This window comes from Ambystoma mexicanum, chromosome 1q, assembly GCF_040938575.1.
Source record: "Ambystoma mexicanum isolate Mex_15411 chromosome 1q, UKY_AmexF1_1, whole genome shotgun sequence".
NCBI classification, from domain to species: Eukaryota; Metazoa; Chordata; class Amphibia; order Caudata; family Ambystomatidae; genus Ambystoma; species Ambystoma mexicanum.
This window is the reverse complement of record NC_090922.1, coordinates 1,153,538,797-1,153,566,102: the sequence shown is the minus strand read 5'-3', so window position 1 is coordinate 1,153,566,102 and position 27,306 is coordinate 1,153,538,797. Positions and strand designations below refer to the sequence as shown.

Genomic DNA, 27,306 nt, shown 5'->3' with positions numbered 1-27,306 from the left:
AGCAGTCTTTTTCAAAGTCCTCCATTTGTTGAGGAGAAGGCAGGTGTTCCAAGGCAGAGGCCAGCTCTGTTCCCTAACCACCTACAGGGACCATTGGGGGTGAACTGCTTCTGTAACAAGACCTGCACCCTTGCCAGCCACACAGCTCCCCAAGACCTTACTGTACTGAAGGACCCCTGAAGGTGTGTGCTAACCTCCGCTGTGTTTGGTAGCCCAAGCAAAGGTCTCTTCTTGTCCCCCGAGATCGTGGAGCGGGACTTGCAACACCTCGGAGCAAAGACAGCTTGGATTCCTGTAGTTTTGTGGAAACGCTGCACACTGTCACACCTGTTTGAACCTGTTTGAAACAACAAGAACCTTCACAATCTGTCTTTGACATCACCAATCTTCGAGCCGCTGTCCTCCACGTTCGTACTGTTCTCTGCTGCACCATGTCATCTGAAGTTCAAACCTCCAGCTTCATCGCTAAACGAGTCGCAGATTGAATTGAACCTGTTGTTCTGCCCAAACTGTGCTTTTTGAGCCCCCGCATCAAACTGACATGCTTGCTCATCCAGTTGTCCACCACCAAACCTTGACTACTGAACTTGGGGAACCCTATGATCCCCATCGCTTGAGTAAGGTTTTCCAATTGCCGCTGCCTTCAGTTCGACCCTCTCGAACCACGCCACCCCCCTACACTGCCCCACCCTACGACTTCTGCTGGGTGCTGGCCCACCATGACTGACGCATTTCTAATCGCTGAACGGCACAGAGAAGCTTGGTCTTGCTGAACCACAAATACACTGCAAAAGTATTATAATATTTGCCCACATGCTCCTTTTGTACCATGGAGACAGGCTAGGTCATAATAATCCCTTTTTGCAACTGAAGAACATATCCTTTTTGAGGTTGTGGTATTTCTTACCTTCTCTCCTTCCCCCAACCGCTGTCTGCTTCTTGCTTTCTTGCATATTCTGTGTTCTTTCCACATGGGTGGGTGGGTTTTTGAAGGGTTTTCTATTTAGTTATTCTTGCATGCTGTTTGTTTAAAGTACATCTCTTTTTATAGAACCTTGATTGATTCGATGTTCCTTTATTGTGGACTGTTTGCGTTGCTACTGCTTCACACTCCTTTTGAGGGTATAGGCTTCCCTCAGCCCACGTTACCCCAAAAGGCAAAGGAAGCATATCTCTTAACTGTACCTGTTTTTACCTTTGATTGTGTTGGATCTTGGTTTGTATAGGTATGGGGGTTAAGTAAGCGCTTTAGCTTCCTCTCATCCTTCTACTCCTGCAGAGCAGAAGAGAATTTGTTACAGTGGTATATCGTGGGAAGTGGCTGTAGCACTTCAACTGTGGTTGATATCTGATTTGTTGTTATGCTCCCACTGACTTTTAATCTCTGTTCAAACCACGGTTGATGGTATGCCCCATATTCCTTTCTGAAAGGGTACACTTGTGCCCTTGATACCTGGCCCTATTAGGAGGACTATGGCAGTGTATAACATGGCCTTTTTTTTAAACATGGGAACCCTGTGAACATGCACAGAATTATTCAACGCTTTTGAGCTCCTAAAGTGGGCTGTGCCTTTTTACCGGAAATGTGACTGCTCGATTTTTGAAAGCCAAATGGAACACTTCTGTATGCACCATATTCTTTGAAAGAGAGGCGATGCAATTGGGATGACCAAAAAAGTCCCTTTTAAAAAAAGGAGAGGTATTTGTTGATATGTCGTTTCCTTCACTCTCAAGTTCACAGTAGGTCGTTACCCAGGCGGGAGAAGGGCTTGCTTTTTTCAGAAATGATTTGTAAATGTGCACCTTTATTTTTCTTGCGTAACATTCCTTGATCTGCAACAGGAGTCGCCTGTCAATCGAGGGATCAAGTAAAATGTGTAATGGCGATCAGTCATTGCAGGCACTTGTTGATCGGATGGGAAGTTTTTTCATGTTTTAGGTACAGCGAACATTACATCATGTGGATTCAAACTTTACCTTCTATCCGAATCTGCATGTTAAACATTCAGGGTTAGATTTGTGGTCCATGCGTGCGAAATATGCAGCAAATACTGCTGGTTCATCCTCCCAATAGTGATCATACTCGCCTTAATTTAACATTTCAGTTTCCCTTTGTTCTGCGACGACCACTAAAATGGCGCGTTTAACTTTCTATGATAGACTTTGCTCGTATAACCCAGACACTCTTGTCTGCTTTAGAGCCTGAGAACAGAACTATATTTGGGGCAGGACTGTCCCCATGTGCTACGATACTCTCAATGCTGACATCGCAGGTATCTACATGTTTATATGAGTAGCTAAGTGAAGAACTTTAGGGTGCAAGATTAATCATTGAGCTCAGATACAGCTTGCTTGTTATGACAACACAAATACGGATTGCATCGTGTTTGCAAGCAATTAAATCGAGCTAAGCAAACGTAATGGAGTGTCGTAAAACACTGCTAAGAATTAATTTGCTATGATTAAACGATCCTTGTTTGAGAAAGAAAGCCGTCCCACTAATAGATTGGCATACGTTTCCTGGGCTGTTTGACAGAAAAACATTGGTCCTTTTAGTGTCTGCAAGTATTCAGCTTTCACACTTAATACAGTAGTGTTCCCCAATTTACAGTCTAATTCATAGAATTTCGCACAAAAGTGGCGCATGCGGCTGGCGCACAGTGTGAGGGTGCAAATGTCTGCGCCAGCCGCGTGTGCTAAAATCGATTTCCGCGCACAGTGTATTCATGGATTTTAGACTCCAAAACCAGCCGTGGCGCAGCGACCCAGCAGCAGCGCCAGTTACGCCCCCAAGAACGCCCTCGCGCAAGGAAAAGCCATAAAAATTCCCAATTCAGCTCAAAAGGGCTGCGCTAACCATGGACCAGTTTACAGGGCTGGCAAACAGCAAATGCCAAGCGAGGAACGTGTATTACTGGGGTGCGCGTGAAGTTTCACACGCAATTGGCCTGGGTACGTGTATTTCAGGGGTGTGCGGGAAGTTTCACATGCGATTGGCCTGGGTACGTGTATTTCAGGGGTGCGCAGGAAGTTTCACACGCGATTGGCCTGGGTACATGTATTTCGGGGGTGTGCGGGAAGTTTCACACGCGATTGGTTTGGGTACGTGTATTTCAGGGGTGTGCGGGAAGTTTCACATGCGATTGGCCTGGGTACGTGTATTTCAGGGGTGCGCAGGAAGTTTCACACGCGATTGGCCTGGGTACATGTATTTCGGGGGTGTGCGGGAAGTTTCACACGCGATTGGTTTGGGTACGTGTATTTCAGGAGTGCGCGGGAAGTTTCACACGCGATTGGCCTGGGTACGTGTATTACATGGTGGGACATGAGTGGGGCCTGCTGGCAGGTGCCCCTGACTGCTGGGGGGTGGGGGTGCAGGGGGACATGTGTGGGGGCCTGCTGGCAGGTGCCCTGCACTGCTGGGGGGTGGGGGTGCTGGGGGACATGAGTGGGGGCCTGCTGGCAGGTGCCTCTCACTGCTGGGTGGTGGGGGTGCTGGGAGACATGAGTTGGTGATCATATTGCAACGCGACATGTGGCTTGGCTGGGGGCATGCTCATAGTGGATGGGCTGCCTGCGGGACATGACCAGGGGTGCAGGGTAGTCCTCTGAGGTGTGGGCTGCCTGCAGGAGGGGGTAGAGGGGACACCTGGGAGGACCCACACTGCCAATTCACGTGTAGGACTCCCCGCGCACCCCTGAACTACGAGCTTACCCGCTGTGACAGCAAAATTGGCAGGTGCCCCTGACTGCGGGGGGGTGGGGGCGCAGGGGGACATGTGTGGGGGCTTGCTGGCAGGTGTCCCTGACTGCTGGGGGTGCTGGGGGACATGTGTGGGGGCCTGCTGGCAGGTGCCCCTGACTGCTGGGGGACATGTGTGGGGGCCTGCTGGCAGGTGCCCTGCACTGCTGGGGGGGTGGGGGTGCTGGGGGATGTGTGGGGGGCCTGCTGGCAGGTGCCCCTGACTGCTGGGGGGTGGGGGTGCTGGGGGACATGTGTGGGGGCCTGCTGGCAGGTGCCCTGCACTGCTGGGGGTTGGGGGTGCTGGGGGACATGTGGGGGCCTGCTGGCAGGTGCCCCTGACTGCTGGGGGTGCTGCGGGACATGTGGGGGCCTGCTGGCAGGTGCCCTGCACTGCTGGGGGGGGGTAGGGGTGGTTGGGGACATGTGTGGGGGCCTGCTGGCAGGTGCCATGCACTGCTGGGGATTGGGGGTGCTGGGGGACGTGTGGGGGCCTGCTGGCAGGTGCCCTTGACTGCTGGGGGGGTGGGGTGCAGGGGGTCATGCGTTGATCAGTAGTGCAAGGTGACACGTGGCTTGGTTGGGGGCATGCCCATGGTGGATGGGCTGCCTGCGGGACATGGCCAGGGTAGTCCCCTGTGGTGAGGGCTGCCTGCAGGGGCTGTGGTGGGTGTAATGGGAACACCTGGGAGGACCCACACTGCCAATTCACGTGTAGGACTCCCCGGCACCCCCGAGATGCACATAGCCTGCAGAAATCGCATGTGAGACCGCAAATCCCAGGAATACACGTACCCCACTCGCACAGGGCCAATCGCGTATGAAACTCCACGCGCACCCCAGAAATACACGTACCCCACTCGCACAGGCCCTTTCGCGTGTGAAACTTCCCACGCACCCCAGAAATACATGTACCCGGATCCAATCGCGTATGAAACTCCACGCAAACCCCAGTTATACACGTACCCCACTCGCACAGGGCTAATCACGTGTGAAACTTCACACGAACCCCAGATTTACACGTATCCCGCTCGCCTAAGGCCTATCGCGTGTGAAACTTCCCGCGCACCCCCGAAATACACGCACACACTATTTTTGACACAGCGGGTGTCTGTTTGTCACGTACCCCTTTGCACGTCATTTGTCCTGGAGGGCCACAATATGGGACATTCATCATAGCTGTATATACATGCTTTCTGTTACCGCACCTTTTGGCGCACATTTTATTCATGCGCAGGGACGCTACCGCCTGCCTTCGTGTGGTGGACGTGTTTAGGCCTGTGCGCGTCTTTGCCCGTGTGCTGGTTTGCCCTATTCGATTCCATGAACATGTGTTGTATTTGAATGTGTGGGCGTTCCGCTCAATTGCCTCCTGTACTCCTCCCCCTCCCCCGTGACGCCCACATTTTCACGCGGCGTTCCACATTCCGCGAGTCGCGTCCGTGTTACGCCTACTTTTGTTATGTGCGCCGCACTATGTGCGATTTCGCTGTGGCTGTAGCGCACGCCGTTAGATGACCTGTGCGCTGGCCGATTTTCAGCGCACATCCCAGATTTTAGATGCACAGACATCCATGAATCGATGTGAGTGGGTTTCGCCGCGATTTTCGCACATGCACTGCGATTTTCGCACTTGCACTGCGACGGTTTTGCACGCTTGCGCGGGAATTTTCAGCGCACATTAATTCCATGAATCGGCCTGTTAATGCCTTCCTTAACGGGGTGGATCGCCCCAAAATTGGGCAATTGGCTCTGCTCTTAAACGAACGAAAAAATAAGGACTGTTGTCGATATTTTCATTCTTGCACTATCTAACGCTTTCCCCAAATATTCTAGGACTGGATTTAGTATATACAATTACACCAGTCGTAAAATATGTTGGGAAGGGTGTTTGGAGTGTTTAAATAAAATAATGAAAATATCGACAACACTGTCGTTTTTTTTTTCAGTTGTTCTAAACACATGGAACCCCTAAACTCATATTATGGTGGTGGATGTGGTGACAGCAGTTCAGACAGAGGAGGCAGATACAGAGGCATAGAAGAACACTGTTTTATTGAAGAAAATAAAGAAAACCTAGCCTATGCTGTTATATATAAAATTATATTTTAAAAATGATCCTAAGATATGGCTTGGTTGAGCATTACCTCGCCCCAGGAAGAAGTGGTGACTGGTTTCTGACCTTCAACCCCAGAATACTACAAAAGTCTCTTGAACAGAAAAATCATGCAATGTCCTAAATGAAAACAAGTGCCTTTCAAAGTTCCTGTGGTGTTCAAAATCACTTTGCTTACCCAACCTTTGGGTTTAAGTCTTTCTCCAGGGATATGCAGCATTATACTGGGCTTCTCAATAACCCCTAGTCCAAGATAGTTAGTTCCTGGGCCTTCTTGGCCTCACACCTGATGTTCCTGGATAGATACTGGGCTTCTTCGATCTGGTTCTTTCTCTCTCGCTCTTCAGCTTCTTGTGGTTTAATACTGTGTTTAGCCCCGGGTGGCCTCTGGGTGGTTGTAGCCCAATTTGTGGTTCGGTTTTGGATTCCCCATCCTGGGGTATATTCTCGGTTTTCCCCTAGTGGGTTACGGCTCCTCTGGCCCTTCTGCTGCTGTGGTTCTGTTAATCCTATCCTCCTGGGAGGTTTAGGATTTGTCCCTTGCGGAATGCAGGCTTCTCTTGCCCCTTGGTTTGTGCTGTTTCGGTTGCACCACCTTGGGGTATGTTTTTGGTAGGCCCTTCACAGGCTACTGGCTTCTATGGCCCCTTTTTTTTGGTTGCGTTTGTTTACTGTGTCGTGTGTTATGCTCCTGGCTGGCGCTTCTCAGGCTATGGGCTCTGCTGGCCCCTCGGCTTGATGGGTTTCCTTTACCCCTTCCTGGAGTTATGTTTTCGGTTGCCCCTTCTCAGGCTCCACGCTCTGCTGGCCACTTGGTTTGTTTGCCTTCCTTCACCCCTTCCTGGGGGTATGATCTCGTAAGCCCTTCTCTGGCTAAGGCCTTCGCTGGCCCCATTGGTTTTGTGGCCTTTTTTTAAAAAAATTTATTTTATTTGTATATGGTGTAAAAAAAAAAAAATAAATATAATCTTCACAAAATGGTACAAAAAAGAGTACAGTAAACAATTTCACATCTAAAATGTTAACATTATTTCAATAAAACATTTGATCTGATTAAATCTACGATAGACAATGATTCAAATACTAAAATTCATAATAGAATACATATGCCTGTTTATAACAATTCATAAAACAAGAGAAATTTAGATTTTTCTAGCAATCACCTATATAAAGGATTAAGAAAGACCACACTCCGCTAATTGCTACAGAATTTTTTTTTTACCAAATATCATACATTTCCACACTTGATCTAAGTCCACATTAGATACATCGGGGACAAAGCGGGAAAAGTAAGATGGTCTCTTCATGGTCAAGGCCGGACACTCAAGCATCAAGTGTCTTACTGTTTTTTACTTCAGGATGGTGGATTTTCTTACACTCCTTATCTAAGATTTTATAAACAAAAAACTATCCCGAAAATCTTATATGGTAGTGAAATTCAATTCATGATGGGCAAGTTGGACGTGAACAAATTGGAGGCGAACACTCTCAGAGAAATTATTTCTTGCCTCCTGAAATGCGTTCCAATAGTAGCTATTCGCTATGAATGTGGCTTACAATCATGAGTATTGTAGAGTGGAAATGTCTACTGCTATTTCGTAATCTTATTGCCCATACCGAAAATAATCTGTATAATGAATTGGCCGATATGCTGTTACAAGGTGTACCCAAATTCAAAACCAGATCACTGGACATCTGCTCAGGTGCCACCTTTGCTCTGGGGATGAGCAAGTTCAGATCAAGCATCTTAAGATCACTCATCAGCATGGGGCGAACTGTAAAACTCTCTACCAGATTAAAAATCTACTCCAACACAAAAATATAATCAAATGCTGAAGACCTATCTCCCAGTGACCAGGTTATATATGGTTCCTCTGGTTTCAACATTTGATGTACTGAATTCAGGCCCCAAATTTTAAACAGCGTATTCCAGCACATTAGATCACATTAATTGTATAACAGGCTCAGAGACTGGAAATCTGTGTTCCCAGAATGCTCACCCATAACTTTCATAGGAGCTGCAAAAGATGCCCCTACACTGCGTTGCAAGGATCATATTCGTGTTTAGATCCCCCATCAAGAGGATTTGAAGGCCTGAATGTTCTAAGAAAACATTTCTCCATGATCTCTTCCATTTTTGTGATCACCTCTTATACGGTAGATCCTGGCGACCAATAGATATTCCAGAAGAGTATATTAGCAATACTCCACCTTTACCAGCGCCCCCAAAACATGGCGTGGAATTGTAAAGATTTCCATCAGACAAATACCCATACCAAGCTTTACTGCAAAGAGTAGGCCCCCTTTTGGCCAGCCTATCCGACCCTTAGAAGCCAAAAGGTGGTGACACTCCAATCCATCCAACTAAGCGTGGGACGTCATCCATGTTTCCTGTATGCAAAGAATACTTTTAGTTCTAAATATATAGCATAGTTCAAAGGAAGAAGACCGATAAGAATTCCCTCAAGCCATCACCAAAAATCAGTATATCGAATCCCCTCTTGTTAAACTATCCAATTCCGCTAGGATGTTTTGAAATACCAGCTTGGAGTGAAAAACTATTCTTACATGATCGAAACACTGGGGATGAATAAAGTCCACCCTCTTAATATTGGCCGAAGTAAAATTTGCCAGGGAAGGAATATCATTAAAAAGTAGCAAAGACCTGTTCCTATTCATTGCTGGTTGCAAACCACAGTTGAACAGAGGATACAGTAAGATGCTTGGGGAATTTAGAAAGCACGGTTTCCTCCATGGAATAGGTTTAAATTCTGTGTCCAGATAGATTTCGGGAAGCCTTATCGATTCCTCCCCCACAGATACTCTCGGTGGGGTCACTATGGGATTGGTAGATGGCAGCATATTAACTGGGTGGATTTTATCCAGTACTTCTAAAGGCAGAGGGATGGAATTCGGAATACTAGGGTCTGTTAGTATTCCCAACAGCTCCTGTTGTTCTTTAGGTGCTACTGGGTCAGCGTCATTAGTAGACAGGCTTGAGATTTTAGCCTCCAATGAGATTCTACCCTTCAATGCCTCTTCCACTGCTGTGCGGATCAGCAGAGCCACATTATTGTTGCTCAATGTAGTTTTATCTTGCAGCCCGGTCGGTAGATCACTGTCCGTTGATTTACCCACTAAGAAGTTGGCTTTCTTTGAGATACCACCCAACGAGTGTTGACTTAGGTTTGGTTCTGCGGGCACCAATGGGTTAGCATTTGATAGGGCTCAGTATGACGGGTACAGTCTCTTGATTAGATACATTTGGCTTCAAGAAAAGGCCATAGCTTTCTCCCTGGTCCATGAGCGGGGCACATTTGCCCCCTTCTAGTTGTTTACCATTTTTGTCCAAGTTCGTTTTAGAAGGAGACGTTTTGTTAGTCATTTCTTCTGATTGGGAGTTAGAAGGGAGGCTATACGCCCCCCCCCCCCTCAGAATTACTAATCGCGCCAGGTGGCTCTATTATTTCTACCTTTTGGATCGGAGAGTTGCGCCTTTTCCGCTCTTATGAAATGTATCCAATTGTTTTTTGGAATGTTATTCCTTTTGATTAAAAAAAAAAAAGATGAATTCCCAATCTTCCTGTTTTTTCTTATTTTTTTGGTTATTTCTTTTTTTTTTTATTCATAACCCCCTTTTTCCCTACCAAGTTTTTGTTTAGAGCAAATGGCTCTAGAACAATTGAATTTTGGGAAGGAATAATCAGTGGGGTAGGAGGGAGTACTTTTGGTTCTAATTTTCCATCCAGTTCCTTCGGTTAGGATATTCCCAAAGCCAGCATTCTAGTCACAATTTTTGTGGGGAGGAGATCTAATGCTTCTATACCAATTTTGGCCTGAGAGATCTGTCTCTCCATAAGTATTGTTAGTTCCATAAACCCAGTAGCGTGAACTCTTAATTCTTGTAATATTGAGGAGAGAAGCCCCCCCCATTTCTGATGTCTCTGCAGGTTGCTGGGAAGTTAGGTATATCTGGAAGATGTTGAGACAAATCCTGCAGATCTGCATCTGCTGAGAAGACTTCTGGTGGAGTATCCAAAAAGGATATAACGGAAAAAGGATAAAAGGATTCCTGTATAACGGAAATGTCCTTCTTGGGTAGAGTTCCAAACACACGGGAGATAGAAGCTTCCTCCTGCAAAGCCTGCGCTTTACCTCCCATAGAAAGCATCGAGGAGTGTGCCATTGCCTCAGCATCCAATAGAAGAGAATCGCTAGGCTCTGGAGAGGAGGGCGGCAATGGCATATTCATTCATTGCCATCCTTAATGTATTTTTTACCATGTAAGAATCAGTAGGGGGCAGACAATATATCATCATATAGTCTTGTCACTTGTGCTGTGGAGCTCCTAGTGGATGGGCCTGCAGAGCTAGCCTGAGAGTAAACCTATTCAACACTGCTTCGTCGTCTCGACATAGCGACAGCTGACTTTATTTTAAAACCGACACCCCATGTGGCCACCTCGAATGACCAAGCTGCCACTCTGCTACAGAGAAATCAAATGTAATGCGCAGTGACAACAGAATTAATACAATTTCAAATGCGTCCCGTATACTCTCCCCAGCATATGCGCGTCAAGAAGTATTGTGTGGAGGTACTCCACTCCATGCTTGCTAATGCCCTGTATAGGAAATGTATAGGGTTAGCTAGAGTACTGTTTCACTGTCAGGGCGCACACTGTAGTTTATCTTCTAAACTCAAACCACAAAACGGAAGTGAAGACCATAGATCGTCCTCTAAGCCTCACACCCTTCAACCCTGTCAGCGCAACACACAAGCTTCTGCCAGCACTTAAAGGGCCTACAATATGGGTGGAGATTTAAACACAGAGGATTGCCTATTTTGGCTCACAAGGAGCATTCGAATCAGAGGTGCAATCGTTCAGTGCCCAGTATGACAATATAGAATCAATGCATGCCACAAGGGTTATGGGCCCGTATCAATTATATCGTTTACTGCTCATCGTTAACTCTTCTAGAATAATAACAGGACCCAGTGGAAAGCATGGAGCCAAGACCTCCAATAGCTAAAAGTGGTTAAGAGTGTGTTTCGAGCCCGCTACAGTTGTAGAGCGTCGGGAAAGGGGGGCGGAGCCAGCAGGAAATGCTGCGCGCTACAACGAAAAGAGAAGAAACAGATTGAGCGTGCAGTTAAATAAAAGCGCTCTCATAAGGAGTTAAGGAGGTTAGAGTCCAGCAAAAAGTCAAGCTAAAAAGAGTAGAGCAGTTGAATTACTTGGGTATTCCTCTTTACAGTTTCGCCTCTTGCACCTTCCTCTTGCCGACTGTGAGCAATCCACAAGATGGAGATGGACACAGATCAGAGGAGAGGCAGGGGGGACAGCCAAACGGCTCCACTTGGCGTCCACTTGGATTTATAGCAGTCCCATCCTGCTGGGACCACCAGAGTCCTTGCTTCAGGGCGCCAATACCTCTCCCCATCAGCAGCGGTTGAGCTTCCTGCCTCAGTCCCCCCTACCCCTCTGGCTCAAGTTTCTGCCTTGGTTGAAGCTTCAGCTTTCCCCGCACTGGTTCCTTGTTCCATCCACCACAGCGTCTGTTGTGTACTCTGCGCCTCTCTTTGGTTACTCGTTCTCCGGTGACTGCTCTGCTTCTCACTGCTTGTATGTTTGCCTTTAAATTCCTCTCTGGGACGGGAGAAGAAGCTTGATTGGTGCTGCTTCCTGTAAGAAGTTGATGGAAACTATAGTGCCCCTGTATACGTTGACCTGCTCACTTACCATATGACCAATGAACACGTCAGAGTTATGGTGAAGGGAAGGTGGGGTGGTATTCTTTCGGTATTCTCATTCCCAAGGGGGAGAGTGGTCACTCCCAATGGCATCCTGCTTGCCCTGCCATGTAGGGAGGATGTTGCATAGTGTGCTCACCTACCTAGACCTAAAGGAGGTGGCACCTACTTGGGGAAGGGACTCATACTTTGGATTCGTCATAAAAGCCTGACTAGGGGAAAGGTGGGAGGATCGGATTAGCTCCCAGATGAGCACAAGTATTTAATGAAGCCATGGAAAGTGGCACATTCCTGTCTTCGCTATATGGAGTTACTACAGTTTTCTTTAAAATGGAAGGAGCCAGAATTGTGTAGCTCCTAATGACCAATTTCCCTGAAACAGTGATGCCATAATTCAATAACTTTTTGTTTCGTTACTGAAAAGGGCTGGACCAAAAATGAATATTCGTAAAGCTATTGAGCCTATGGGGCGAGTGGGGCAGTAAGGTGGATACCAGCATGTCCCGATTAGCCCAACTGGACATGATTAAGCATTGGGTTAACACAAATGATAGTCCACCAACCAAGACTGCTTCTTCCTCACAAGCCCCCAAGGAAACTTAAATAGCACCCTACTATAGTGTGTACACTGACATGCTGGAAATATACTCAATTGGCTGGCGATGGTTCCTTTTAATCTTCCATCTCCTTTACTTTTTTCTATTAATAACCATCTCCTTTACTTTTTTCTATTAATAATCCGATTGGACACGGAAAGTGGGCCCCTATTTGCTTCATGCAGGCTGGGACAAAAAGCGATGAGTGAGCGTTTATACACAATCTACTGTACTTGAGATGAGAACCTCCTCCAGACCTTGGATGAAAGCCACCCTTCTGTCCTAATTCCATTTGACCTCTATAGCGTAACACAGTTGACCATTCCATACTCCTGTTGCCCCCACATGCCTGGATTTGATAATGAGTATACAACTCTTCCCTGGCTTGAATCACTCCTCCATTACAGAACCTAAAACAAGTAAGTTGGCGGCTACTTATCAGATACTGTGATCGCTTAATGTTGGGTTTCTCTAACATCCGCCTAACTCTTCTGTGCTTCCATGGAACCTTCCTGGAAGTTTTGCCATTGCAATATCTCGGCCTACATCACAAAAATCCAGGAGTGGATGGTGAAGAACAGTGTCTATAAATGCCATTGTGCCTGCCACCCCAGCAGTACAGTGCCCTTCATGTGGCCTTCTACACTTGTCCTCCTACCCAGCCAGGCACCAAGGTGTCTCTTTCGATGGAGTGGTCTCCTCCCTTCCACAAGGCAAAGTGATGTAAAAGATAAACTTTCCTTTTCACCTACTGAGAACCATTGAGGGGAACGGAGAGCTATTTAGCTCCTGCTTGTGGTCTACAAGAGCCTGGTTAACTTGATACCAACAACTACCAGAAGCTACATTTGGCTCCACAGGCCAACTGATGACTTACAAACACATCTGTGTGAATTTAACTTTGTGCCTTTGGGACAGTTTATAAATGCACGTTAGTACACAACTATACAACATTTAAAGCATAAGGGGTCATAAATAATAGTCAGAGCGTTGTGTGTGCATCTTATGTGGAAGTTAGAAATGTGGAACGCTATGCACTAGCTCCTTGTTCCCCGTTGATAGCTCCTAGTCACTGGTTAATACTGGATACTCGAGAACTGCTTTTAGCGCCTGCTTTATATTAATTTCGATCCCTGATCTACACAAAAAAAGCAATTCTTAAGTGAGCCCTGGTCTGCTTCCACCTACACTACTGCAGGTGATGACTCTTCAAAAAGTAATCTGTTGGCTACAGCACTTCTAGAACCGAAGAGCTATACTGATACCAAGATGAGAGCACATCTCCTCTGGAATCCCAGCATTGGCTCCCTGCCACCAATTGACTTCTGCCCTGCAGGATTCTAAAGGTGAGAAGTGGCTATAGTGCCTACTCTGCCCTCACACTTTTTACAAACCAAATGTGATCCCAATCATAAAGGTAAAACGGCATAGTTTAGAGTTATACCTCATTCGTCTTTTGTGGTAATGTGGGCTGAGGGAAGCCTAGATTTCCAAGAAGGGTGTGAATGTGATCAGTAGCAATCCAAACGGCAAAGTAAAACAGTTAAAAATAAAGGGGATGTCCAATCCTTGTTCGTTTTTTTTTTAATATATATATATATTGCACCGTCTACAATAACTAAAGGGGAAAAAAACACTAGACAAAACCACCCACCGCTGTGGAAAGAACACAGAATATGCAATGATGGAGGGATACAGAACTCTGGTTAGTGAAACAAGGGTGAAAGGCATGGTGAACAAACCACAATGTTCTTTAAAAAGGATATGCTTGCGTGTGAAAAGGGATTAGTGACTTAACTCTAGGGCCCACAGATGGACCAAAGGGGAAGTTATCAGACAAGAATACCCTTTTCTCTTGTTGGTAGTTCGACAGCCTCGAGCAAGGCTTCTGTACTACTTGTGCGTTTTAGACGCCGGTAGGTTGTGGTGTTCCAGATTGGGAGCAGGTGTTGAGTTTGGGGATCATGAGGGCCACCAGGTGTCAGTTTAACTGCGCACAGTCACCAGCAACCTCGCCATGTGAGTGTTGGAGACAGGCGGTCCGATGCAGTATTCGAAGGTCACGGTTTGATGTTCCTCCCAGGTCTGGTTGTCTGTTGTTGAAGATCGACAATAAGGATGCTGGCGGTTTGAAAGGTACTTCGAAGGCGGCAGTTGCAACAATGTGGCTCAAAATTGAGCCAAGGCAATGACTCACTCGACTGGTGCGGTCCAGCGGCAAACTGGTTAGAGTGCACGAGACAGCAGGTCAACAGTGAACGGTAGAGTGCCAAAGCAGCTCCGGATAAGAATTCTGGCTGTTTTTGCCCTCTGGTTGCAGTGCGTCCCAATCCAGGGACTCGTTGGTCACAATAGTCCTTGCTCTCTGGCTCCTGATACAATGGAGGCACACACCTTCGGGGTACCACATAACAGTGAGGCCCTGGGTACCAGTGTGGCTGGCAGAGAGAGGTAGGTCTTTCTCAAGCATTAGGTCACCCCCAATGTTCCAGGGAGATGGTTGGGGGAGCAGAGCTTTCCCTTTCCTCTTCACCTCACTGGCAGAGGGCTTTGGCAAGTCGATTCTCCCAACTGGTTGAATTAATTATTCCTTAAGTGTTTGTTCAAAAGTGACTCAAAGGAGCGGGGGACCCTTGTTTTTAAAGGAAAACGGCCACAGGTGATTGGACTAAAACAAGCCTGCTTTTGAAGGTCCAATCCCTTTACTTCATACAAGCGGTCTTTGCCATCTGACATCACATTCAAAGTGCTTTGTGCTAAAGGAAGTGTAGGAGACTAGAATGAAAGAGCTGAAGAAGGAAACAAGATGGTGGAACCCCTGCCACCTAAATAGCCATCAAGGGTCTGGAGTGGTGGAACGTCATAACTGAGGATGTGCACAAAAAATCTTCAGAAAAATTCCTAAACTCTGCTGTTTACCTGGGACACTGCCTTGACTGAACGCTCAGTTGTCTAGACTGCAAAGTACTCTTACCTCCGCTGTAATCCTCCTGAGAACTTTAGGATCTGCACTATGTAACGTTTGTGTTGTAGCCGCTTCCTTGATATGCATGAATGCTACACTTGATTTAGCTGTGAACACTAACTTGCAAGCCCTTTATCACCTGGCCTAAATGCTGCCCCCTTTTTGCTCTTACCACTTTCAAACCATTCTTCTTATTGAGGCTTGCGATAAAACCCTAATATATTCAACAAAGTATTTAAAGCCTACACTTGTGTGAATATTCCTTTTTTTTATTGATTGTAATAACATGATAGTCGTGTCTTGACTCACCCTGCGTCGGTGATGTAAGGCCGACTGTTCCTTCGCTACTAATGGGTGAGCAAGGATCACTGAATAAGTCAAGTTTGCCTACCTTGGGATCAGTACATAGCCACTATCCTAGGGCTGGTAGGACAATCGCTACATTTATCACAACTTCAGTAGACTCCCAGCCTGTATTTAGACCGATTGCAGAAAGTCAATATTTTGGACCACTGATCTGCTCCATTTAATTGCCTAATTGTTCTTTGTGTGGCTTGAGGTTTTCCTAAATTATGAACCATTAGGTGCATATGGAATGGTAGCATTGACATCCCAGACTAGTTTGGGCTATTTGTGCACTTTGTATATGATATAGCAAGTAGTTTGTTGTTTACTGTCATATTTCTAAGGTGATCATCAGCAAGTAAACCAAATAAACATTGCAAGTTTTAAATCTATATACATTTCCTCTTCGATAGGTTCTAGATGCCATGGTACGATGTGGTTGGAGAGCACAATCCACATCTGCACAGCTAGCTGCAGCATCTCAGAAAAGCCAACCTGGTATTGGCTACAATTTTGGTAAGTGTGAATCTAACTTCAAAAGTATTCGATTGAAAGCAGTGTTCCTGGTCTTTGGATTTGATTGTGTTAAAGGGACCCTTCCTAATAGGTTGCAGTGCTGAATGTGTCCCACTGTGTAATTGGGCCTCTACATTCAGGCACAGATAAGGGTACAGTGAATGTCTCCAACCATTATATTTGGATTGGAAGCTCCACTAGCCTTTTCCCTTTTATCCCAATGTAAGTCCAAGAGTTTGTAACTAATGAACTGAAATGGCAACTCCTGTAATGTGTATGCCATCTGGATAATACCACCCATTGTGTAAAGAAGCACACAGAAATAGTCCTTGGTCAGGTATAAATTGAACTCTAATCCGCGTTGGTGACTGAAACAAAAAGTGTCTTAAGAAGAGCTGTTGGAAAGGTGGTCAGTTAGAATAATCCACTATTCTCATATTAAGGATTTTTGACCTTTGAGAATCTTGGAATAATTATGTTGCACTAGTGCAAAAAATGTTCTTGAAGGTTCTCCGTTATTCCAGCACCAATCCCCTAAATGAAGCTCTCAGTGGCCTCTCTGGATGCTTTGTTTTCCCTGCTGGGGTTTGAGCACAAAGAGCCCCCCCCCCCCATCTTGTGTCTGACCACTCGCTGTCCAGCTCAGAATCGGGCAGGACTTGTATTGGCCTACACATTCAGGTGACTACATCCTTAAGCCCCTCTCTAGCCTTATTTTGCTGAGCGTCTTACTTAAGGGTAGCTTAGTCAAGGGCAGGATCTGGGCCCTGTTGGAGGTCTTTCTTTCCTCCACCCAGAGAGCTCCATCTATGGAATATATTTACTTTTCTTTCTTTCTTTGAATTTTAAGGGCTGACTGTTTGATGCCCCCTGCCTTGTGTAAAGTGACGGTTTGCAATATTTTACTGATTTTACTAGTATATTAATATTGTTTGCATTTTAATGGCGACATCCCAGAACTACTTTTCTAGTGATTGTTTGTTTTTACAGAGATTTATCTTTAATTTAATATAAGGAAAATGCTGGGGGCTAATACAAAGTTGAGCTAACTAACAACAAGCTTTTAACTTAAAAGAAATCGGTCTAGATATCTGCAGTTAAACTACTATCCACTGGTTCAGATCTGCAGTAAAGCTCCAATTCCTTACTCAATAGAGAGCACCTGCCACTTACCCCCACCTTTCTCTCCTTCATCTACCCACTTTATGTGTATGTGCATACAAAGGGTTTGAAATTGAGGGGAGCTGGGAGCGTTCTAGCTCCTGCTTATTGCCGAAAAGAGCCCATTTTGCTTAAAACCAACAGTTACCAGGAGCTACTTTTGGCTCCCCAGGGTAACTAATTCCGAGCCAACACAACTATGAATTTAACTCTGTGCATTTTGGACAATATATAAATAAACATTATGGGTCATAAATAGATTTAATTATATGGTTACACCTAGTACACCATTAATATAATGCCAGGAGTGTGCATGCAATATCCAACTTTAGCCTGTGACCCAAGCCCAAGGTTGCATGGAAATGTTTTTGGTTTCAGATTTTGGGGTGGGAAGGCTGTGGTGGGTGGTATTCAATTGGCATAAATCACAACACAGCCTGCCACTTGGGCCCAAGGGACTCCCTCTCAACTTCACATAAATCCAAATCAGTTAGTTGCAAGCAATTCAATGATTTGACAAGAAGTAACTTTTCATATTTAATGTTCATAAACAGCCAACACGTGTTTTGACCCTTTCACGGTCTTCCTCAGGTCTATATGGTGAGTTTTAAAAATGAAAACTGTAAGAGCCACGTTGTACAGGAAGACTCATAATAGTAAGTAAAAGGTGTTCAATTGAAAATCAAACACAAATAGCATGTTTCAAAGAAGCATGAATACAATCTTCATTTTGTTCCCCACAGATATCACCACCAAATTATCAGAATTCAACGTAAAATACATCAATAATATGATACAAAGTTGAAGTTAAAGCCCAAATTATTGGTAACAAGAATGGATAGAGATCAAAACATGACTGGGGATGCCGTATATGCAGCACATTCGCTCATATCTGCTACACAGAAGTGAATGGGTGTAAACGATTGACCCTCCATCACAATTCACTGCAACACATTTGTTAATGTTCATAAGACTGGCATAATCGTGGTGCAGGACAGTCCTTAGATGCCTTCCTTCTGACTGCGATAACCTTGCCATCTTTCCTCTTCCTGCTTTTTTTCATGTCCAAAGCATCTTACTCCTCTCCTTCCTCTTCACAATCTCTCTTCAGTCCGTGTTCGCAGATGGGCAGACGTAGCCTAGGTTCCTCGATCAGTCACCCCGCCTTTACAGTCTTCGATATTCCTCCACAATCCAATCACTGCATGAGCTTACCCTCCCCACTTAGCTAATGCTATCTCATACTACTCTCTTCCCTGCACCTTGTGCTCTAGCAAACTCCCCAATTTCCCACTTCCCAGACTACCATGTGCTTAGTCTTCATTCCACTGATTCACCTTGCCTTGCAGCACTAATGTATAAACACTACTATACACTGGTTCAGATCTGCAGTAAAGCTCCACTTCCTTAATAGAGAGCACCTGCCACTTTCTCTCCCTCATCTACCCACTTTATGTATGATGCGTATGTGCATACAAAGGATTTTAAATTGAGGGGTGCTGGGAGCGATATAGCTCCTGTTTATTGTCGAAAAGAGCCTGTTTAGCTTAAAAGCAACAGTTCCCAGGAGATACTTTTGGCTCCCAAGGTTAACTAATTCTGAACCAACACAACTATGAATTTAACTGTGCATTTGGGACAATCTATAAATAAACATTAGGGCACATCTATATAACATTTAAAACACAAGTCTTCATAAAGAATAATCTTCTTGTCCCCTAGTGGTAGATCCTGGTGACAGATTACTGCTATGTACCCTGGGGCTGCTTGTAGCTCCTGCTTATTCAATCCTAATTAAGAGCTTTGCATACAGAATGGGCCCTTTCAACATCCACATGTGCCACAACGTGACACAGTAGCCAAACCTGGAAGTTCACCTCCAGTTCAGAGCCACTGGGCAATGCGCTATGGATATGCAAATTAGCGCAAAAGCCTGAATTATGCTCCCGAAAATGATGTTTCATATTTCAGCACTATTTCAAATATTGCTTTATCAACCCAAGATGGAAAGATCTGAAGGATGCAGGATGTAAACAATCTCCTTATTGCTCTGTGTCTCTGAAGTTGAGGTGAACCTCCAGGGATCGATATTAGGTGATACTGGGACCTGTGTGGCTTGTTAGCTGAAATGGCCTAGTCTACGCATACGTTTCAGAAGGGTTTTTTCATGCATTTCTGCCCACCATAACTTTGGGTTTGATGGATGGAAAATCCAATCAAATTATTGTAGTGTGTCCTGTCCACCAGTCAGTTGATCATTGCCTCTAACCTATTGTAGTGCAAAAGATTTCTGATTTTCCTGTTAACTAGTTCTTTTGTCCATTTTCTGGCCAAAACCCCCTGTACACTAGTATTTTGTATTTGTTCAATCTACACAACGCTACATAGACTTGGTTCTTAGGAACAGTATCGCCCTTTAGACCTGCTCAGCCAATAAGCATGCAGTCTGCATTCATGATGTATTGCTTGATGCAGAAATGTATTTCCTTGCAGTGACATATATACCTGGTCCTCTGAGAACTACTCAGCATTGGTGTATACAGGTGTGTAACAGGATTAACAAACCTGCTGGGGGTGATCTTCTATTCCTCTGTCCCTACAGTTGTCTCCTCCTTTTGAGTGCCTGGTTTGCAAATGTCTGGTTGATCCCTCCACTTTTCTTCCCATAATCCAAATATTGGCCCCTGGGTGATTCTATACACTTAGTGGGTTGGCTTTGTTGTGAACTTGAATACTACCTCTGACATGATACTGTTGTTGGACGACTTTAACATCTGGCTAGATTGTATTAGCAACAGGAAACCACATATTTACACTAAACCTTGTTCTTCACTGGCTGTTATGATTTGGCTGTCTTACCCTACCCATATTAGAGGCCACACCCTGACTGCTATGCTGTTATCTCCATTTATGGAAATCTCAAACTCTCTGGTCATCCCTTTCCTTTGGTTTAACCACTGACCTCCATTCTAGACTGGTTAGACCCAGGAAAGCACACTTGGCAAACCTTGGTGGCATTGCAGAAAGACTAAGAAGCAAGTGTATCAAAATTGATTTTTTCTGCTACCTTCTCCAATCCCCCAGTGGCCACTGGGTCACATTTGGTGAACCTTCATCAAAAACCTAAAATAACCTTGGACATACACTCCCCTGCCATCCAAAATAAAAATCTGCCACCCCTCCAAAGTCATCCTTTGATTCAGTCCTAAAGATGTACCTTTAAAAAAAAAATATGAATGGAGCACTAGAGCTTCTCCCCTTACTCCCACCTGCCAACACCCACCCCATGGTAGCCTCCCAAGCATTTGCTGACTATTTCTGCTCCTTCTTTGTGGAAAGATTAAAGTAATCTGTCAACTGCAACATTTACTAGATCCTCTGGTCCGTCTGTCCTAACCTGGAGGCTAATGCATTTCTCCACTTTCATTTCTATTTGTCAAACAGAGCTTGTATTCTTTTGGTTAAGAATATGAAAGCTTCTTCTGAGCAAGCTAAACCCTGTCCCGCCAAGGCTCAAGGACCATATTCTCAACCTTTCACTAGTCCTAACTGGCTTGGTGATCAGCACCCTGGAATCTGTCGTCTTACCCCAGCCTCCTTAGAAAACATATCTCCTCAAAGTCTATGCTTACCGCAGCATCCCTGCAAATAACCATCTATTGCCAACACTCCACTTATTGGGAAAATCTTTGAAACAGTGGTCACTAGTCCACTATTGGGTTAGGCTCATGGCCTTGTTTGCAATCACCAAGCTGTCTTCGGAACTCCCAGCAGAACTAGCATTGCTCATAATTTGAGATTAGATGCTGATGTCTCTGGAAGCAATCTGCCTCCTCCATTCTAATTCTTCTTTATAGCTCTACAGCATTTTACACTGATACCAACCTAACCTTCCTTTACCACCTGGAGACATATTTTGTTCTTACTGGCTCTGCTCTTCACTTGCTTGATCTCCTCCTTGACAGACTCTGAGATTCTGGTCAGGCCCCTTCCTCTCAAAGCTCACCATTCAAGTCTGCGAATTTACACAAGGTCATAATCTTGTTATTGTGGCTGTTCAATGCATCCTTAAAACCTAATTGCTCAAACACCTCCATCTTTAAAGTTAATGCAGACGGAAAGCAGATTGCTTCCAGTTCTTGGGGGATCCACATCATATCTAAGAATGCTTGCTCCATATTATGGGCTGGGTAAGCCACTTTACTTTACTACCCCTCCCCTAGGTACACATTGCCTTTAAGAAATCTGAATGTTTCCAAACCCTGTAAAAGGTAAGCATCCCTTTTGTGTGGAGTTGCTACAAAACTGCTTATAAAAATCTAATAAATATCATTTTGAAATGGTCTATTGGTCATCTGTCATTTTTGGAGTGGCACATAATTCCACTATACGAAAAAGCATGCCCTTGTCCTTGTTAAAATAAGGCTTTCCCTAGATAAGTGAATGAATCCACTGCCTATAAATCATCTTGCAAAGTTGTGTTCTCTATTTTGTACATGTTTTTGGAGAATTGGACACCTTTCTTCAGACTGTTCCCCATTTTCTGCTCTGTTGCTTTGCCAAGATCACTGTGCCATGCCTTCATACATGCGTTGGCACAAAATAACATACATGCTCTAGATCCGTCATTGAGGAACCCAGCACTGAAAATGTGTTTCTTAAATTCAGTTGTATCCCTAGTTGCTTCCTTCTCAAATTGGTTTCACATATCTGTGCTGTGTTTTCAAAGTGTGATTTCCTACAGGTTGAATTAATTATTTCACTGGCCAAAAGACTTTATTACTCCGTTAGGCAACTTGTAATGAATCCACTTATTTTTCTTTGAACGTTTTATGGTTCTTAAAACAAAAATAAATAAATAAATAAAAACCTGAATTACCATTTTAATCTGAGGTGGGTTTTTTAATAAAGAGCAAATAGGTTGCTTTGAGATTATAGAAGGCTTTGAGCAATCTAATGTAAAGAGTTCTCTCCCAACTTAATACTGAGATGAGAGCAAACTCGAAAGGCAGAAAGAAAACTAAGACCAACATTTTAGTATACAGTGCAATGGCTTTTATTGGAAGGGTCATTTGGTTAAGGTGCCCAATACAGACCCAGTTTATAAACTAGTTAACTTGTGTACAATCTAAATAACAAACACATATTGGAAATCGGAGAGCACCTTTGATAGCATTCATAACATTGCAGAATTTAGTCCTACAATTGACATACATTATCCAGATAATGAAACATTACCTTCTTTACCTTGAGCGAGTCCTAAATCTCAAGTATTACACTTTTTACTTGCTATGATATTTCCAGCTTCCAGATTTGTTTTTTTCTGGAAACTTCTAACCAGCTGTGCGTTTTGGTGTTTGCATGCATTCTCACATTCAAGATCCTTGTTAAAGTCTGGGATTCTGACGTTCATCATTTGTACCTATTCCGCAAGAGAACAAAATAAATGAACATCTATTGAAGAACAAGGTTTGAGGTGCCATTAAGTGGAGCTAGAGTGCAGTAAAACCTGAGCTGAATTGGTTTATGTGATCTACAGTTTTCATATTCATGCTCCTCTTTCAAAATCCACTTAATGACTTTCCCCACTGCCATTTACAGAGATATTGGAACTCTTGCCACCCGCTCTTTTACTCTTGATGCTAAGGTGGATCTCTGTGAAATTGAGGAAGAAGGTTGTTGATACCATGTGCAGTGCTTGCAAGAGGTGGATACATTGCATTTCTGGAATTCTAACGATTTGGAACTCTGTTGCCAGTGCTCAAGATAAGATTTTGAAGTGGGAGTATTGTACTCCCTATTTTCTAAAGTTGGGAGTAAAAATGTAAGTCCAATTCCGAATGGGAGTATTTTATAAGCAAGTAAAGATATGTTTTAATTGGGAAACAGGAATGTTTTTGTTCACATTATTTCTTTGCATCTAGCTAGGCATGCACATTAAAAGATATGTCATCTTTGATGTCCTGGGTGTTAGTTTTAGCAATGCACGGTGGTGGCGACAGTTATGGTTGGTTAGATTACCATAACTGGCGAATTTCAGGGGTTTTTGGTTTTACTTGTACTGTTCCCTTGTGCCCCCCCCCTTCTCGCACACAGGTGTTGCCTGTTTTGCTTGATTCTTCTACCCTGCTCCCCCTCAACCTCCTCCAGCCTACTTCTGCAGGAAACTGTCCTGATAGATTCTGTTTTCACCATTATCGTCTTGTGGCCAATGCTGGATTTGACTTTTATGGACTTCATTCATTCACGGTGCGTCACCCTTTCTGAATTCTCATGCGTCCCTCTTTCTGAACTCTCATGCTGGACTTCCTTTGCATCTTGTACTCATGGTGCCCCTGAATCATGCTGTTCTCATCTTCGTCCTGTATCCTGGCTTGCAACATTATGTGTTACTACTGACTTCTGCAATTGTATTCGCTCTCCACTCTTGCTTCTCCACTCTTTTTGACTGCTTACTCTCTGTTCTCTCCTCCTTTCCCTTCACCCTTTTCCTATCACCTCCCCTTACTTTCTTCTATGCACTTACTCTATCAGAATTGTCCCTGGACCTAATATGATAGCAACCTCGTCTGTTTCCTCCACCCTCCCATTACTATTTTTTCCCTCCCCACAACCCGTCCAGCACTATCTGAAATGTCCTCAGGCCTAGTATCATAGTCGCTTGTTTTGTTCCTCCCCTCCCTTTCTTCACCCCTCTCCCTCACCTTTTGTTTTTCTCTGGCTCTACCAGAAATGTCATCAGGCCTAGTACGGTAGTCGCCTGTCTGTTTCCATTTCCTTCCCACTCTCTCCCTCCCTCCCTTCCTTATCTATGTCTTAGCTCTTGCACTATCTGAAATGTCGTCAGACCGAGTACAATAGTTAATTTCACATCCTTACTGTTCATGGCCTGTAAGAATGTCATTGTATTTTCCCTTGTTCCCTCCCTTGCTTTTGAAGTGCTTTGAAACACATTGTGTATAAATAAACTATCATAACCATAACGTCCCTTTTAACAAATTTCTTTTTTTTACTGAATTTCATAGGTTTTTAATAGCGCAACTTAACCATAACCTCTCTTTATCGAAGTTTTTTGACTAAATATACATATACATAGTGTGAATTTGATAATGTTTACTAGGATTCCCTTACTTTATATACATGTAACCTAGAATATACTGAACTCCCTGCTAGTGATTTGATGTCCACGGACTGTGCGTATGTCCGTGGACGGACACTGTTACCATCAACACTACTCAAAAACTCGGGGGGTATCTTAGATTGTTCTATCATGCCATATAAACACTGAACAAGTTAAAAAAGCAGCACATGAACACATATGTAATAATAAATGGAACCTAAATATGTAACACATCAACTGTCCATTTAAATAGCATATGTACTAAAATGGAATATACCAAAACAAAAAAGATATGCCTCTAACATAATTACCTCAGAAATTGCACAGCAAGAAGCAACAGCAGACCTACTCAACAGTAACAACAAAACCTACCAGAAACTATTAGTTCATTTTTCTTATATATTTCTAAACTAGGTACACTAAAAGTAATATATTTTACCCAGAAATGTCCAGTACTTCAGAATGGCTTGAAGAAAATTTCCCACGTGATGAAATGAGTGAAGACAGTGATACTAATGGTAGACACTTCTCTATATAAGCCAATTAATAGTCATTACTTTGTGTACTTAAGACATTTCTTTTTTTAACAGACCATACAAACAGTGAAAATAATATAGCAAAAGAGACATTAGAAAATGTTCTGCAGCGCATGGAACAAAAAATGGATATGCTAATGGAAAATTTCAATCTTTTAAAACATTTTGTGGAGGACCACATAAAAGAAAAAATTAAATATCCTTGTCCCACATGTACCTGTTCCACCTCTCCACGTCCCAGTCAACTATCCCCAAACCCTCACCAAGAAAAACATTTTGATGAGACTTCCATCCCTTCATCCCCTCCCATCCATCCTCTCCAAACCCCTAATTCCCCTGTATTTGTGTATTTTAATTCAGTCCTCTGTCTTTTTTTTATTTTTAAAAAGGCAGTTAATGTGTCCACAGATTGTGCGGGTGTCCGGAATGTCTGCAATTAACCAAAACGGAGGTGTCCTAAGAACACTATGCCTGTTTGTCCACACTGTCCGTAGAACATCTACGCACATGTGCATCACACCCATAGGTCCTACGAACATCGCGCCTGTCCGTAACTGTCAGTCGCACGTGTGTCGCACTTTTAATTGGTTTGAGGACCCGAACACTGTCCGTAGAACACCTGCGTGCATGTGCACAACTGTCCCTGCACATTTGGTGTCTTGCGGACAGCTGACCCATTCGCGAACGTGTCCGCAATGTCATCATGTGACCGCACCCACGCTGAGCATGTGCTGATTTGCGGACACTGTCCGGGTCACCAAACATTTTAAAAGTACTTTTTTGGACAATCCAAAGTATTTTACAGTAAAAGGTAACCATTGCACATGTCCCGGACAATGTCCCTTGCAATCTACATACTTTCTGAGCCTTTTTTTGGTGTTTGAAGTGTCCGCGGACAGCGCGGGTGTTTGCGGAGCACGCACCAGCACCCCTATAAAAGGCCACACCCTAGAATTGCTCCTCATTGTGCTTCTGGCTACCTGACGGAGCATTGCTTCAGTCCTGCATTGACTGCCTGCATTGCTGGTGACGTCTGCCTACTGTCTTCCAGATGTTGACCATGGCTGCTTCCGCTGCATTAGCACCCCCACCCCCTCAATCACTTCCCCAAGGGCCTGTAGAGGGGAACAGGCATGAGGATGTAGAGAAGACGGATGAAGAGGATGAGGTAGTGGAAGTCACTACTACCAGCACTCACCGTGAGTCTTGGGTGTGGCGGTTGTTTACCACTCTGGAGTGCCAAAAGCATGTGCAAATAAGGTCATCTGCAATCGGTGCAAGATTGCCGTGGGAGGCCTGGTTTGTACAGCTTTTGTACGACATCAATGAAGCGACACCTAAGGTCGTTCCACAGAGGGGCTATTCGCAAGGTTGTACCTTGTGATAAACATAATAGGCTGAGTTCCTCTACACCATCCTCCGTTTCTGCTCCTGTCTCCACAAGAGACACTCCTGTGGGACGGGACAGCGCATCCCTCCAGCTGCCTCACAAGCCATTCATGATGCGGTTGACCCTTACCTTTCAAGGGTCACAATATTGTGTATGTACTGCGACGCAGTACTCTGCAGGGGGGGAGAATCTTTGGAGTGCTTTTGAGACTGCGGTCAAGGAGCACGAGAAGGTCTGCCCACTACCTGAATAAGGCCCACCCTACATCTTCCTCTCTCCACCTGCCTTTTCTTATCCCCGTGGTTGGTGTCCCTTCCTTACCCTCCTTACCCTCCTTTCCCCTACTTTCCTTGTGTGTCGTGTTTAAAAAACCGAAAAAAATATAAACAAAAACCAAAAAAGCCGCCTTTCACACTTTAAAAATAGAAGTGACAAATAGTGCAGGGCCCTGTGCATTTTTTAGGAGTCTGCAGACATTTATTTTTTGGGAGTGCTGCCCTATCGCAACCATTGCACTTTTCTATGGTAGGAAGTGGTGGCTCTGAAAAGAGCCTTTTGGTGGTGTTATTTTGTATTTCAAAAACGTCAAATGATTAACACCCACTGCAAAATGTATTAATGTAATTACAAAAAAGGTTGCAGTGCACTTTGTATATTTTGCAGAAAAATCCAATTGCCAGCATAAGTAAGATGTACTCCATCTCTGCAAAAAATGTATGTGCTACGAAACATATTTTCATTGTGAAAAGAGGGCATACCAACATCTCTTAAAAAGGCACAAACCGCCTTATTGACATTGCGCCTCCCTTTCTCAATTTGTGGACCAAATGAAGAACGCAGCCACATTTGTCTTTGCGCAATACGAGAAAAAATTACTTGGGAATTTGGAAACCTGTCCATGACCTTCCCAAGTCCTTCTTTCATTGTAAATTGCAAAGAAATTCCAGACACATGTTCTAAACTGTTCTTCCACAATTAATTATAATTATGTCTGGATGATGCTGTGTCTCCAAAGTAGCACAGAGAGGTAACAAATCCAGCCACTTCATTCCACGCACTCCATACCAG

At 44.4% G+C, this 27,306-nt stretch overlaps 1 protein-coding gene across 1 annotated transcript in view; it reads left to right on the top strand.

Moving 5' to 3' along the window:
* ACADM (acyl-CoA dehydrogenase medium chain) overlaps positions 1–27,306 on the top strand; it is a 374,724-nt gene that overhangs the window by 35,145 nt on the left and 312,273 nt on the right. Inside the window, exon 2 of the mRNA XM_069641894.1 lies at positions 15,929–16,031. Within this exon, the coding sequence (XP_069497995.1) occupies positions 15,929–16,031 (103 nt within the window). The remainder of the gene's footprint in view (positions 1–15,928; positions 16,032–27,306) is intronic.